Source organism: Microtus pennsylvanicus, chromosome 13, assembly GCF_037038515.1.
Source record: "Microtus pennsylvanicus isolate mMicPen1 chromosome 13, mMicPen1.hap1, whole genome shotgun sequence".
Classification (NCBI taxonomy): Eukaryota; Metazoa; Chordata; class Mammalia; order Rodentia; family Cricetidae; genus Microtus; species Microtus pennsylvanicus.
In genome coordinates, this window is record NC_134591.1 from 66672014 (window position 1) to 66687188 (window position 15175).

Consider the following 15175-nt stretch of genomic DNA (forward strand, 5'->3'; position numbering starts at 1 on the left):
CAGGAATTACTCGGAAATATTTCAGAAAAAGATTCACTGTGTTCAAATTCACTTGAACCCACATCCAAGCTGGCACTGAACTTCTGATGCTCTTGTCTTGGCCTCCAGAGTACTGGGATTATGGGTGCGGGCTACTTACCATTCCTGGCTAATTCTATCCTGATATGTTTGAAATTTTCATAATTAAAAAAGAAGCTAACAACATGTCCCTTCAGAGAGCTTCCCACACCATCACAACCCACAGAGCTATTTATCTTATTTTTAAATTAGCCAGCCCGCCTGCTCTTTTCCTTCCTTCCTGACCACATATGCAAAGAATTTGAATTTTAAAAATTTTTTTAAGTATATCACAAAGGAGAATTACTCTGACATTAAAAAGGATTTGCAAAAGAATGGACTCTACACAGTACAATTAATCCTGCTACAGCCATTTCCCCAGGCCCCACTCATTCATGCCTGCTCTCTGGTTCCATCTTTTAATTTAGGTTAGGAAAAAAGTGCCTCTTTCTTTGGCTATACTCCAACCAAAGATAAAAAGATTAGCTTGTGCTGATGTTTTTAATCCCAGCACCGGGGGGCATAGTAAAAGCATAAAGGTGAAAACATAAAGTCTGTACTTTTATGAATGTTATTTTTTGAACAGGTTGGAGTTGGATAAAAGGGAAAAAAAAGGCTCAGTGTTTTAAAAACAGCCCATGGAGGGGACCACGTAATTAGTTCCTGCTTCCACTACTGGGCGTGGCAACTTTTCTTAGAGAAGGCGCAAAACAAATGAAGCCAGAATGAAAGGACTGGATAGAGCCTCGACTGCTGGCTCTAAGGTCACCTACACTACCAGTGACCAAGCAAACAGCAGCTAAGCAAAGGTATGCAAATGAAGTCGTTAGGGCTTCCAGGGTCCCGTTAACAAAGCTTTCTGTAAGGGGGTAGGTTAGGTTAGTTTTAACTTTAATGGAGCTAAGGGTTCAGAATTGGTTTTTCAGGATCAAATGATTTGTAATAATAAAATCTGACTAATTTAGAGGATTTATTTGACAATGGGACATGAAGCCAAGGCATACTTATAATAACCAATTTTCATCAATATTAATGACTGGTTAACTAGTCTATCGTATTTCTACTTGAAAGCTATACAGACTTTGAAAACAACAAAGGCTGTAAAACTGCTTTCAAGGATTAGTTGTTGACATAAAGGCCCTTCTATCTAGGGAGCAACCTCAGCATCTCTCAGTGGCAAGCAGCAGAGATAAAACAGGAGTGCCAGGCAGGGAGAAGACTCTTCTACACAGAGCCATCTGTGACTGCGGGTCCTCCCCTAGTGCTCCGCGTGACCCACGACAGCCCCTTTCCCAGATGTCTTCCCGACAGGAGCTGCGGCTGGAGACAAGCCACAAGGTACCGGCTGAGTACTCTAGGACATCTGGTTTATTTCCTAAAAGGCCCTCAACCCATATCCTGCAGTTCACTTAAGATCATTCAACTTCCCCAAGTGACAAAAGCCAGGGCCCGGGGTTCACACCTTGAAATTCTGCCTGAGCTGTGTGGACCTCCAGAGCTGAGGCCTGGATCTGACTGTAACTCTGCTTTACCCAGGGGTCTCTGATGAAATACATCAGCCCATTCTTTCCCATTTTGTTTCTAGATGAAAACCAAGAACAAACAAAAAGCAAACACCGAAACAAGAAAAAGAACAGGAGAGAAAGGAAGGAAAAAGGGAACCCAGTTGAGGCTAATATTGTAAGTAACTTAAGTGGCTTGATTTCAACTGAAATCTAACTAACTCATCCTACTTACAGAAACGGGAAGGCTGGTGGCTATCCCACACATGGGAGCTGGCTCTCGGTCACCAGTCACCTGTCTCTGACCGGGGGCGAGGGGGGGGGCTGTCTCTTGAGTTCTCTTTCAAAGGTGCCAATTTTCAAAGCATAGCATTATATACGGCAAGAGAGTGCTTGACATTATATAAACAATCAAAAGGGGGGGCACCCAGCCTCGCAAGGGTTAATAGCAGGGCACCTCTAATTGTTGTGTAATATTTCGCTCAATTGGTTGCTCCTTACTATGAAGGATCTGCAATCTTCTGGCTGACTAATAAAGTCACAGCGGAGCAGTCACTGGCTTCTCCTTCCTAAGGTCTGTCTAGTTATAGCGCTTACAGGATTTCACTGAGCTTCGCTACATGTCATAATCAGCTCATTGCTGTCTACTTCAGTATCAGTTTGTGATACAGATAGATAGATAGATAGATAGATAGATAGATAGATAGATAGATAGATAGATAGATAGGTAGGTAGGTAGGTAGGTAGGTAGGTAGGTAGGTAGGTAGATAGATAGATAGATAGATAGATAGATAGATAGATAGATAGATAGATAGATAGATAGATAGATAGATGTGAGTTTGCTTTTGCTTTTCAAGACAAGGTTTCTCTGTGTAGCCCTGACTGTCCTGGAACTCACTCTGTAGACCAGGCTGGCCTCAAACTCAGAGATCCACCTGCTTCTGCTTCCCAAGGGCTGGAATTAGGAGCATGTGCCACAATGCCCGGCTATGAAGCAATATTTTAAAAATAAAATAACACTCTCAAGACTTCAGAACACATTTTAAGAATACAATGTATAAGTAGAATTTGTATTGATAAGAGGCTTAGAAAAATATTCATTATGGGCTAGAGAGATCGGAGTTTGGTTCCCAGCACCTACAGCAGGCAGCTCAAGGGATCTGATACTCTCTGGTGTATATATATATATAATCTCTCTATAATTTCCACATGTGTATATAATCTAAAAATAAAAATATCTTTAGAAATAGATAAATTTTTAAAAAAGAATAATATTCACTAATCTCTTTTCTAATTCACTCTCAATAGCCTCAGGAATTATTCTGACAATCTCTTGGAGAAAAAAAAACCATAAAAAACATGCAGTAGAAAAATTCTCCTAAGGAAGAGGGGCAGAGGGAAGAAGACAGAAAGCAGATGGACGGACACACAGTATCTAGTATCACAGTCTTGAGACAAACTGCAGGGCTGGTCTAGGGTTCTCAGAAGCTTCATAGAGGAAGACGAAGTCCTGCCTTTCCCGGATGACTAAGGGCCACAAGAAGCTGGCATTTTCTCTAGAAGCCTCCCTGTTCCACTACATTCACCCTCCGCATGGGTCACTCATGCATCCGTTACTGAAGAGCTACCAGGAAATGTCACTCATCTCTCAACTTCAGACAGTAGGACAAGACAGACATATATGATGGTGGCTCTTGTTTGAGGGATGGTTGCTCATGTCGTAGCTGCTGTTTAGAGACAGGGCCTCATGTGTAGCCCGGGCTGGCCTGGATCCAGAGATTCTTGTTCCTTACAATCCTGGGACTGCAGGCATGCACCATCATGCCCAGCTTGAGACACAACAAAACTGAAACCACCTTGTGGGTCTATTTGGAAATTAGATTTTGCTCTGAATTTATGACTCTTTTTAAAAGCTTTGGCTCTCTCATTTCCATTGCTCTGTTGTTTCATTATAAAGAAACTACATTGAAGTCTAAACTATCACCATAACAGTTTTGTTACTATAGTAACTAGACTCCGAGCTGACTAATGCACTGTATTACAAATGGTATGCCTCCATTTGGGGTAGGAAATCACTATGACAGGGCAAGTAAGATGGGTTTCCATGTTTAACAGAGAATAGAACTGTACATTTCCCAGCGTTTTAAAAAGTAACCTCTATTTTCTATAATTTCTACATGTAAATATCTGATTCACTGGTATTATGGCAGACATGACTGCTTTTCATGATAAAAAGTTAATGTTAGGGCTGGGGAGATGGATCAGTATAAAAAGTGGTTGCTGGACAAGTATGAGGACCAAAGTTCAGATTCCCAGGACTCTTGTAAAACCCTGGTGTGGCCACCATATGTGCCTGTAACTTGGAGAGACAGGCAGATCTCAAAAGCCAGCCTGGCCAAAATGGTGAGACCCTGTTCTCAGAGATGGAACAATGGCTCAGAGGGTAAGGAACCAGCTGCCCTTCTGAGAATCCAGGTTCAATTCCCAGAACCCATAAAGTAGGCCACAAACTATCCGTAACTCTAGATCTACGCTATCCGATGCCCTCTTCTGGCCTCTGTGGGCACGTTGTGCACAGACATATATGCAGGCAAACACCCATGCACATAAGATGAAGGAGAGCCTGTTCTCAAAGGATTATGATGGAGAGCCACAGAGAAGGACACTCAATATTCCCTTCTGGCAGCATACACAAGCAGTCAGACAGACAGAAAGAGTAAATGTCTTAAAGTTACAATTTCTACACAGGTCCCCAAAGCAGAGGTCATCAGCTGTACAGAAAGAGGCAGCTGACTTAGTGTGTGTCCCAAGTGTCTCTCTTCAGATCACTAATTTTATATACTTTGTTTTGTTTTTGTGTTTTGAGACACCGTCTTTAACTACCCTGGTTAGCCTGGAATTCATCAGAAGGATGAGATCCATCCTTCTGCCTCTGCCTCCCAAGCTCTGAGATCACAAGCGAACCTTCACCTTCTTACACCTCCGGCTTTCTCCTCTCCTCTCACCTTCAAAGCTGAGCTATAGTACTGGAAGGTTTGACTCCGACGGAACTAACAGCAATGGAGGTACTGGTCTCTGGCTTAGGAACTCTGGGCAGAATGAGGGTAGTACAAGTCTCCAAATTTATTAAGACTCTGGTTACCCTGGTTACTGCCATGAGCCTGTCAGTCAACAAAAGCCTTGTAAGCCAATAAACTCTAATCGTTAAGAGGTCAAAACCAGCTGGGCGGTGGTGGTGAGCGCCTTTATTTCCAGCACTCAGGAGGCAGAGGCAGGCAGGCGGATGTCTGAGACAGAGAGCCTGGTCTACAGAGGAGTTCCAGGGCAGTGAAAGCTAAATGAAGAGAAACCCTATCTTGAAACTACCGACCAAAAAAGGTTAAAAAAAAAAATCTTAAAATAGTCAAAAGTACCCTAAACAGTGCCCACCACACAGCTGAGACTAAAGGTTAGCCTTCCCTTTGACCTAACTTGAAAGAGCAACTGACCTCCAGAGGATGAGGCTTCTTGCCCTCAGACTCAGGCTTACTTCTGGCGGGGCTCTCAGTGCACAGCCAGGCCCTACTCCTTTCTCCCAAGCTACCCTGCTTTTATCCCCACATGATGACATGTGTCTGTGCTGGACTCCCAGATCTAAAACATGTTTATCTGCAGCTTTTGTTCAAATAGCAATGGCTGAGATAGAGATTCTTTCTGTGGCCTGGATGCCATTTTATCTAAAATGCCTTTAATACAACTTCATCATGAACAGAGAAGCAGACTTGGAAATAACTCCCACTGGAGCATTAAGGCTGCATTGGAGGCAGGCACTGGCGGGGCTGGAAGGCTCACAGAAGGCACACATACGCCAGCACAGTCATTAACACCAACTGAGACTTAGAAGACACGCTGTGCCAGAGCCAGACCCGGCCTGTTCTTACGGGGGAAATCTAACAATCACTGCTTCAGGGTACAGAGTGGGCTTCTCAGTAGCTCTCGGGGGGCCGTCACTCCGAGCTGGCACGCTCTGGGATCAGTACTTTCGGTGCAGAAGTGGGCAATTTCCAAGATATTCAAGAAAATAAGCTCAGTGGGTATTTTCTCCCCCACAGACTTTAAAACTAAATGTACGTTATGGAAGGTTCTTCACACTGTGGGGCACGTCACTCTGGTGACAACTTTATTATATGTTCATTCTCTTGGGTCACTCGCTTTTAAAAATATTCAAAATTCTGTAAGCCCATGGGACAGGTCTGCACAGATAAACATCACAGACCATGCCTAAAAGCTGGGGTCTCCAGGAAAGGACACTGATGACCTGGCTGGAGGGGGAGGAGTCATCATGGGCCTTGTGAACCTTCATTTTATCCTCCTGAAGGTTAATGGAGTATGGGATCAAACACCCGGAACACCTGCACTTGGGAATGGACGGGCAGGGATAGGGGAACTGCAAACCTTGTGTCTAGGAGAGGAAATTATCTTGTTTGTACTACAGACCCAAGATTTCTAGAGAAAACCAAAACCCCAGACCCTATCTTTAGCTGTTCTCTTCTATTGATCTGATACGTAACCCTAGAAAATGCACATCCTTGGTAGGTTCTGGCTCTGAGACCCCAAATACCTATGTCCTATGTATCAGTTTTTGTATATGGAGTACAATACTTTCAGGTACACCAGCCCTCAAGCACCAATCAGCTTGCAGCAGTAACGCCTCCCAGAGTCTGTAAAGGAGAAGAAGGCCCCGATGCACTTATTCTCCACCAGATTCGGCATTCTGGACAATCAGGCACTGTGCTCAACTACTCAAAGAAGTCTTTTCAAAGCATGGCAGCCAGCTCATTTGTTCCGAGCTAAAACTGGAATAGGAGAACACCACGTAGCTTAGGACATGGTAAGGGTGTGTGTCTGGGGTATGGTCTATTTTTAGGAGTTAGACTGAGAAGCTTCCTTTTTGAATATATGTAGAAAAATAAAAAGTAATAGCAGGGTCACTGTGTGACTTATTCCACTCTTAAAACAGCTCTGTCCTGCAGGAACAGACCAGGGTCTTCTCAGGAGCCTGCAGTCATTCCAACGCTTATACCAAAGGCTTATTTCCTACATTCACAAACTATCTCCAAAGGGGTTCCTCAAAGACTGGTTATTTTCAACAAATACACTTTTTTCCCCTTTTTGAAATAGAGTCTCTCTCACTCTATAGCTCAGGCCAGCCTTGAATGAACAATCCTCCTGCCTCTGCCTCCTAAAGAAGAGTCACCCACCCAATTAACAAATATCTTTTTAAATCTTCAGTATTTCAAAAACTGTGCAAGCCTTTAATCCCAGCACTCAGAGGCAGGCCGACCTCAGTGAATTCAAGGCCAGCCTCGTCTACAAAGTTAAGTTCCAGGATAGCTAGAGCTGCTACACCGAGAAACCCTGTCTTGAAAAGCCTAAAACAAGAAAGAAAAAAAAAAACTGTTCCAAAGAAGTAAAAAATAAATAAGGCACAGGCAAAGACCCCGTGGGATGCTAACCTAACTGGGAACCCCTCTATGACAATTCTCAGGATAAATAACTGTCTGACAAGTTTCCCCTAGACACTGTTAACAACTTGAAATGCTTAGAAAGTAAACAAGGCTGAGGCATTTATCTATGTCAAGGGCACTATGTGGAGCTACCGGGATGGCTCAGTGTTAATCAAACACACACACCACCCCTTGACTCTAATGTTTGTACAAGTTAAATCTAGCCTTAAACAGAAAACTTGAATACTGTGTGCTTCCTTCACGGGTGATCAAAGCAAGAGCAGGAAGGGGATCCAAACTAGGGATAAACTACACACTGCAAGGCAGTTCCACACCACAGCCGCGTCGTCTTACCTTTTCAGGTCGACGGTTGTGACGCTAAACACAACTCCTTTGAGCCAAAGGATCATGAAGAGCCTCTGTGAGAAGGGGCAGTTGCCGATGCTCTCGCCATCACTGCCAGCCTGCAAACAGAATGAGACATTTAAAACCAAGGTCAAAAATGGGGGCACTCAAGCAGCAGAACTCTCATGAATTCCGATCTGAAATATTAGGAGTGGCAAGGACAGTGGAAATGCAGGTCTTAATTGCTTTGGTCTTTCATTTGCCTCAGTTTCTTCTTAGAAATGACTAGTCCAGCAGAGCACTGTTCCAGACGCCTTTATATCGTAAAGGAGACTTTGTCACCACTTTTCAACATGGCGGCCAGCAGCAACATCTGGCCAATGACTACTTAAAATAAGGATAGTGCCAATCTAATGAAGACATCATTTTACTTATCTTTTTATCTTTTCTTTCTCCCCCTCCCTTTTTTTGGTATTTTGTTTGTTTGTTTTTTGAGACAGGGTTTCTCTGTAAAATAAAATAGTCTTGGTTGTCCTGGAACTCACTTTGTAGACCAGGCTGGCCTTGAACTCACAAAGATCCACCTGCCTCTGCCTCCCAAGTCCTAGTATTAAAGGTGTGCGCCACCTCATTTTACTTATCTTAAAAAAAAAAAATCACATTTGTTCTGATTTTGCAGCAAGCCTGGTCTACAGAATGAGTTCCAGGACAGCCAGGACTGTTACACAGAGAAACCCTGCCTTGATAAACCAAAAAAAGTCACATTTGGCTAATAGCTGTGTGATGATTTGACTGAGACGCTCCCCATATTTTTTGGTATTTGAATACTTGATCTCCAGTTTGTGGCACTGTTTGAGTATGGTTAGGAGGTATGGCTTTGGTGGAAGAAGTATGTCACTGGGTGTGGGCTTTGAGGTTTCAAAAGCCATAAGCCATTCCCAGTTTGTTGTTTCCTATTTGTGGTTTGAGGTATGAGCTCTCAGCTGCTGCTCCAGCAGCCAAGCCTGGTGCCTGCTGCCATGCTCCCCACTGTGACGGTGATGGACTCACTTTTATTCCTCTAGACCCTGAAGTCCAAAACAAACCCTTCCTTCTCCAAGTTGCCTTGGTCTTGGTGTTTATCACAGCAACAGAAAGTAATTAACAAAGGCTGCTATGCTGAAGAGTGCACCATACCCAGGACACATATATCCCTAACACAGGCAAAAGGCAAAGTCTGCCATGGCTCTGAGAGTAGTCTTTCTTTGGGGGGGGGGGAGGCGGGCAGAGTTTCTCAGTGAAGCCCTGACTGTCCTAGAACTCACTTCAAAGACCAGACTGGCCTCACACTCACAGGGATTTACCTGATTCAGTGTCCCGAGTGCTGGGATTAAAGGGTGCGCCACCACAATCAGCAACAGTATACTGTACATGGCAACATAAAACCAGGAAATGTATAGATGTCTGTCTCCAAAGAGTCTCTCCAAACATCTCCCATCAAAGAAGGATCTATTGCTGGGCAGCGGTGGCACACGTCTTTAATCCCAGCATTTGGGAGGCAGAAGCAGGCGGATCTCTGTGAGTACAAGGCCAGCCTGGTCTACAAAGGGAATTTCAGGACAGCCAGAGCTAAACAGTGAAAAACCAAAAAGAATCCATTATAAATATCCTCCACCCTTGTTATCCATGGAGCAAGGAAACCTGACACTTTTACAAAGCTTTTCCTAATCTACCTCATGAATGAACAGTTAACTTCCCAGAGTGCAGCAATGAACATGGCAGAATTTTCCCAAGTCCAAGCCAAACAACTCTTTAATTTTTATAAGGCATGCGCCAAGATTAAAAGGGAGATGGATGAGGAGTGAACTTATAGTACATACTTATAAGGCAGAGGCAGAACGATCAGGAGTTCAGAGTTATCCTCTACTACATCGCAAGTAGGAGGCCAACCTGAGCTACACCTCACGACAAAAACACCCTGATTACTCCCGCTGGTCCTGCACAACATGGCCAACAATACTATTTTTTCATCTCAGTTTATCTGAATCCTTCTGGGGCTTGGACTCACCAAAGCAAAACAGGGCACAGGAATATGGAAGTCCATCTGCATGTTTGCACACACAGCAGACACAAGGAATATGGAAGTCCATCTGCATGTTTGTAGACACAGCAGACACAAGGAATATGGAAGTCCAGCTGCTTGTTTGCACACACAGCAGACACAACCATGTGAGTGAGCGCCCATGAGCAGAAGGCAATTGGCATTACCACTCGCTGAGCAACGTACCAGAATTCTTGAGTTTCCTTTGGGGTAAAAAACCATTTGAGGCTGGTGGTGGTACACACCTTTAATTCCAGCACTCAGGAGGCAGACAGTCTGAGGCTGGCCTGGTCTACATACAGGGCTACACAGAGAAATACTATCTTGGGAGGGAAAAAAGGCATTTGAACTCAAGGGGCTTTTTTTGTTTTTTGATTTTTGTCTTTTGACAAACACTCATACACCTAGAATAAAAACATACAATGTTTTTAAAGAAACAAAAGAATGAACTGGAAAGATGGCTCAACAGGTAAAGAGCTTGTCGCACCAGCTGATGACCTAAGTTTGATCCCCAAAAACCACATAATGGTGGAAGAAGAGAACCTACTCCACAAACTTGCCCACAGGCCACCTCCCCCTGTGGGCTGTGACGAGTGTACACACACAGACTAATAATAATAAAATAATAAAACCCAAGGAGAACATTCAAAAACAGACTCTGGCTTCACATTGCAAGACTGCAATTTCAGAGAATCCAGGGGTGGGGGCAGGACCCTCACTTCACTATTGGCGTCCACAGAGATGCAAAGGGAAAGCAGAGTGTGCAGGTCATCCTGGTAAGCCAGGTAGGAAGGTCGAGAAGGCTCTTGCTTCTCTGTCAGTTCCCAGGTCTAAGCTCTGCACTGTGGTTGTTCCCAGAGACCTAGTGGGGCACCTAGACACCCACCTTCCTGGGCCTGCAGTGCTGCAACCACTCTCTGTCCCTGCTCTCACTGCGCTGTCTGTCAGGACTGAACAGAAGAGTCAATGAAATGCCAGGGTTCCACTGCAATACCAAGAACTCAACCCTGAATTTTTAAAACTCAACCAGCAGATGCCAAGAGCAAGATGACCGAGATAGAAAATTACCTGACAAAATATCTAGGAACTGTGATAAAAACGCTTCAACAATCAAGTATCAGTACCTTGAGACAAGTGAAAAACTAGCAAGCCTCAGCAAAATAGTCTAAACAGGAAACTCAAAGAACCACTTAGAACTAAAGTTATAGTAACTGTTTGCTTGGAAGTGTCACCCCAGCCCCCTGGCATTCATTTTGGAATGTTTGAGTGGAAAGTCCCAATTCAAGCCCCGTCCCCTGGGAGTTGCCACAGTCCAGACTCCATCTCCAAGAAAGCCCGCCAAATGGTGACCCTTCCCCAGAGAGGGTCAAGACCACGCCCACAGGCTATTTAAACTGCCCCAGAGAACAAACAAGTGGTCTTCCCAGCTTTCCCTCCCCTCCCCTCCCCTCCCCTCCCCTCCCCTCCCCTCCCCTCCCCTCCCCTCCCATGTTGTCCCAGAGGGCCACCCGGGTGCGCTGGCAACCATTAAACTGGGCCTTTTTCTAATTTGGTTTGATTTGGTCTGATTTGGATTATTGTGACAGCGGAGAGGCTTATCAGGCTGGAAAAACTTTACAGTGGCCAAAATAAGAGGCTCAGAAGATAGACTCCGCTGTGATTGTCAGTAGTGTCTCCCAAAGGCCAGCCTGGTAAAGCCTTGGCCCCATGGCCTCCACGGAAGGCACTATGGATGGCCTAGAAGGAGCTTTATGTCACTGTGGGCATACCACTGGCAAGATTATGGAAACTCAGTGGGCGGTGGTGGCACATGACTTTAATCCTAGTACTCTGGAGGCAGAGGCAGGAGGATCTCTGAGTTCAACACCAGCATGGTCTACATAGCTAGTTCCAGGACGGTCAAGGGATATGCAGATAAACTTTGTCCAGATAAAAAGAAAAAAAGAAAAAAAAAATGAGACCTCAATATCTTCCTCTTCTCTTTTGCTTCTTGGCCAAAATAAGCAATTTGTTCTGCCATACACTACCAGCCACTGCCATCCACCGCCGCATGAGAGACCCAAAGCTGTAAACATCAACACCATAAACCAAAACAAGACTTTTCTCTTCAGAAGTTAGATATCTTGGGTATTTTATTACAGTAAAGAGCTAACTAATACTGACTAAAAGTCAAAGGGATGACATGCAGGAAAAAATTAAAAGAATAAAAGTCATGCAATCTGAACAAAGGAGAAAAGGTAGGCTTAAACTGAATATATAAAGACAGACATGTGGCGCACGCCTTTAATCCCAGCACTTGGGAGGCAGAGGCTGGCAGATCTTTGTGAGTTCAAGAACAGCTTGGTCTACCTAGTAAGTTCCAGGACAACCAGAGCTACATATAGTAAGATCCTGTCTCAAAATAGCAACAACAAAAGGACTATTGGCCACTTTTGATGTAGGACCCAGCCGTGACCAGCTCAATAGAGGCCTGAGTCTCAGTAGTTTACCCAGGTTCCAAGAAAGACCATAAACTGAGACTACCCAGGCACCACCTAGGAACAGACCATCCAAAGGAAATTCCTAACTTCACCTGCCAGAGCACACCCATCGCTCTTCACCAGGACACCCCTAGACAAATGTCAGCCAATCAAGGGTCCTGAGCCTTAGAAATCCCTCACCCCCACCTTTACTACTAGAAAAACCAGACCCCAACGGAGCTCGGGGCTCTCCAACCACTCCAATATGATGGACCCACGGAGAGTCCGAGTTTGCAAACTTGTAAAGAAATAAAGGCCCTTTGCTTTTACATACAGGACTTGGTCTCCTAGTTAGTTTTAGACGGACTCCGTGATCTGAGCATAACAGCATATATCTGTGCTCCTAACACTCAGGAGACTGAGACAGGAGGACCACCAGTTCAGGGTTGGCCGAGGGTACACAACAAACCATAAAGGACGTGGGGGTGGGTCGTAGCCGTCACTGGAGTTTTGTTCTTCTGAAAGGGGAGTTTCTGTCTCTCGTGCGGCCTGACATGGCTCTTGCTCACTAGCCCTTCCCCCTCCAGGCCTGTTGTAATTCTGCAATTGCACAATACTGGCATTTAACGAGAAACCGCTGGATTAGCTCCACATTGCAGAATAGGGTCAGGAGTAGACTCCATGAATATTTTAATATTTCACTAAGTCAAGATTAAGGAACTGCTCACTTAGAAAACCTAGCTTAATCAGTCCTTAGAGCAGTTAAATAACTAACAGGGGGAGCGGGCTTTAACAACTTTATCTCTTTCCTGGGACCAGGAGTGAAAGGTGATGTGAGCGGAGGAAGAGAGAAGCTGGGACCTGAAGACAGAATATTCTCCTATCTGCTAAACTCTTTCCCTCCACACATTTTCTCGGTGCACACAGAGCAACGTGTTACCCCAAAAGAATGACTGAAGGTTTGTAATACCACATTTACCTTTAGTGTAGATGCTTTGATCTAATGAGGTGTCTGTGGATGTGGGGGTGCACACCTACAGTCCCAGAATGCAGGAAGCTGAGGCGAGAGGAATGAGAGTTTCTAACAGACTACACAGTCAGTGTATCTGAGGCCAACATTTCTTGCTCTATAGGTTCAAGATCCCAGCTGAAAAAAACAAAACAGGAGGAAGGAGGGAGGGAAGGAGGAGCTGCCTGAACACTTAAATGACCTCCTTGCCTTAGATTTATTTACAAGTCACAAAGCAGCAGCATCTACCCGCTATCTTCACATTCTGGTTGAAACCACTCTGCTCTCAAGGTCTCACCTCTTCAACTGGGTCTGCAGAGTACACAGGAGCACAAAGTTCAGACCCAGACACACCTGGAATAGTGACTTTACTACTTCATTAGCTGTGCGACCTTCAGTAAACTAACATCTGTGAAAGCGGACTCAATACACATGTCAGAGATCAGCTAGGTCAGGATACCCATAGTGACCAACACATGCTAAGAGTTTAGTAACTCTGAGTTTAAGAACAGTTCTTGCTGTAGGGCAGTGGTGGTGCATGCCTTTAATTCCAACACTTGTGTGGCAGAGACAGGAGGATCTCTGTGAGTTCCAGGCCAGCCTGGTCTACAGAGTAAGTTCCTGGACAGCCAGGGCTGTTACACAGAAAAAACCCTGTCTTGAAAAACCAAAAAAGAAAAGAAAATTCTTCTTTACAGCAAGGTCTGCACTGAGGCACCAGCTGAGTGGCAGAGCACTTGCCTGGCATGCATGTCCCAGCTTCGAGCCTAGAGAGGGACTAGGCCTTGGACCGACTCTGGTAGGCAGACAGGGAGAGAGCGGGACCAAGGCTAGGTAATAAAGGGGGCAAATTTCCAAGATGGCCAGCTTCTTCCTCAACCTCCTGGTGATAAAAGAGCTTTTGTTTCCCACCAGCAGGCCCCCTGCTGATGAACTGATGAGGACAGGCCACACACCAGTCATGGACCCATCTGCCGTCCTGTGTGTCTTCAAGTTCGCCAAAGTAAAGTAGGGGGAGGAAGGCCTTTCGGAGGCTTTAAAAGCCCCAGGCCTCAGAAGAGCTTGGATTTTCTGCTGTGCAAAGGGATTTTTTCCTATGTGTCTGCAGAGCGCATGTGTCCTAACCTCACATGCCTGCCTTCCCATGACTGCTACTTTTTTCTGTCTGCAGAGCGCATGCTTCCTCACATGCCTGCCTTCCCATGACTGCTGCTTCTGTCTGCTGGGCTTCAGGCTTTTCTGCCTTCTAAGTCTTCAACTGGCAGAGAAAACAAGCCCAATCCAGACCCCTAGACTTCGTCATTTCAAGATTGTTTCACTAGCAATGGAAAAAAATTAAAATAAAAGTATCACATATCAATCACATGGCCTAACAAGACCATCAGTTCAAGTGCTCAGTCACTGGGATCCCCTGAGTTCCTTGTCTTTCAGAAAGCAGGGGAAAGACTCTAAGAACCTTTTTAAATTTTTCCTGTGTTGCGCATGTATGCTAGCTAGCTTGTGTTTGTACACAATGTGCATGAAGGTGCTTATGGAACTGCGTTTTAAGACACACACACACACAGTCAATGAGATGGCTTAGCAGGTAAAGGCTCTTGCAGCACTAGCTTGATGACTTGGTGACCCAGGGCCTACGTAAAGATAGACAGAGAAAACTCTACTCCACAAAGTAGTCTTCTGACATCACACACATACACCATGCCCACAGACATACAATATTAATAACAATTCTGTATGATAACCTGAGTACAGTAATTGGAGTGAAAGCAAAAATAATCTTTATTGAGGATGTCAAAAATTTCAAGCCATTGCCAGTCTGCGCCTCATCATAGTACTATAATATGATAAATAAAGTCAATCACTGTGTTTTCAAGCTTTATATTTGCAAACAAAACAGTCAAGGACAAGACTGCAGATTTGGTCCGGGGCACAGCCAGAGCTACCTAAGAGACCCTGTGTCAAAAGAACAGCATCAGCGAATGCAGACCTCAGGTTCCCATTTCCTAGTTCAGCATCGGCACTGCCAGCTCCTGACACCCATGCCACCAGGCAGGAGCTGACTGATCCCTTCTGAATCATACACAACCAAGCAGGGCTAGATGCAACTCCAGGCCAGCGCATGGAACATTTACCCCTGGAGATGAACTCTGCTCTTGCAAAGCAAGCTCTTAGGATTAATCCAGTTAATACTTGGATTCGCTCACTCAGCAGAGGGTGGCAGCTAGGAACACTCACTT

General features: G+C 44.9%; 1 protein-coding gene across 1 annotated transcript in view; it reads right to left on the minus strand.

Annotated features, from left to right (window-relative positions):
• Nucleotides 1-15175, minus strand: part of Clic4 (chloride intracellular channel 4) — a 55971-nt gene that overhangs the window by 15605 nt on the left and 25191 nt on the right. The window contains exon 2 of the mRNA XM_075947105.1: nt 7400-7509. Coding sequence (XP_075803220.1) covers nt 7400-7509 — 110 coding nt within the window. The remainder of the gene's footprint in view (nt 1-7399; nt 7510-15175) is intronic.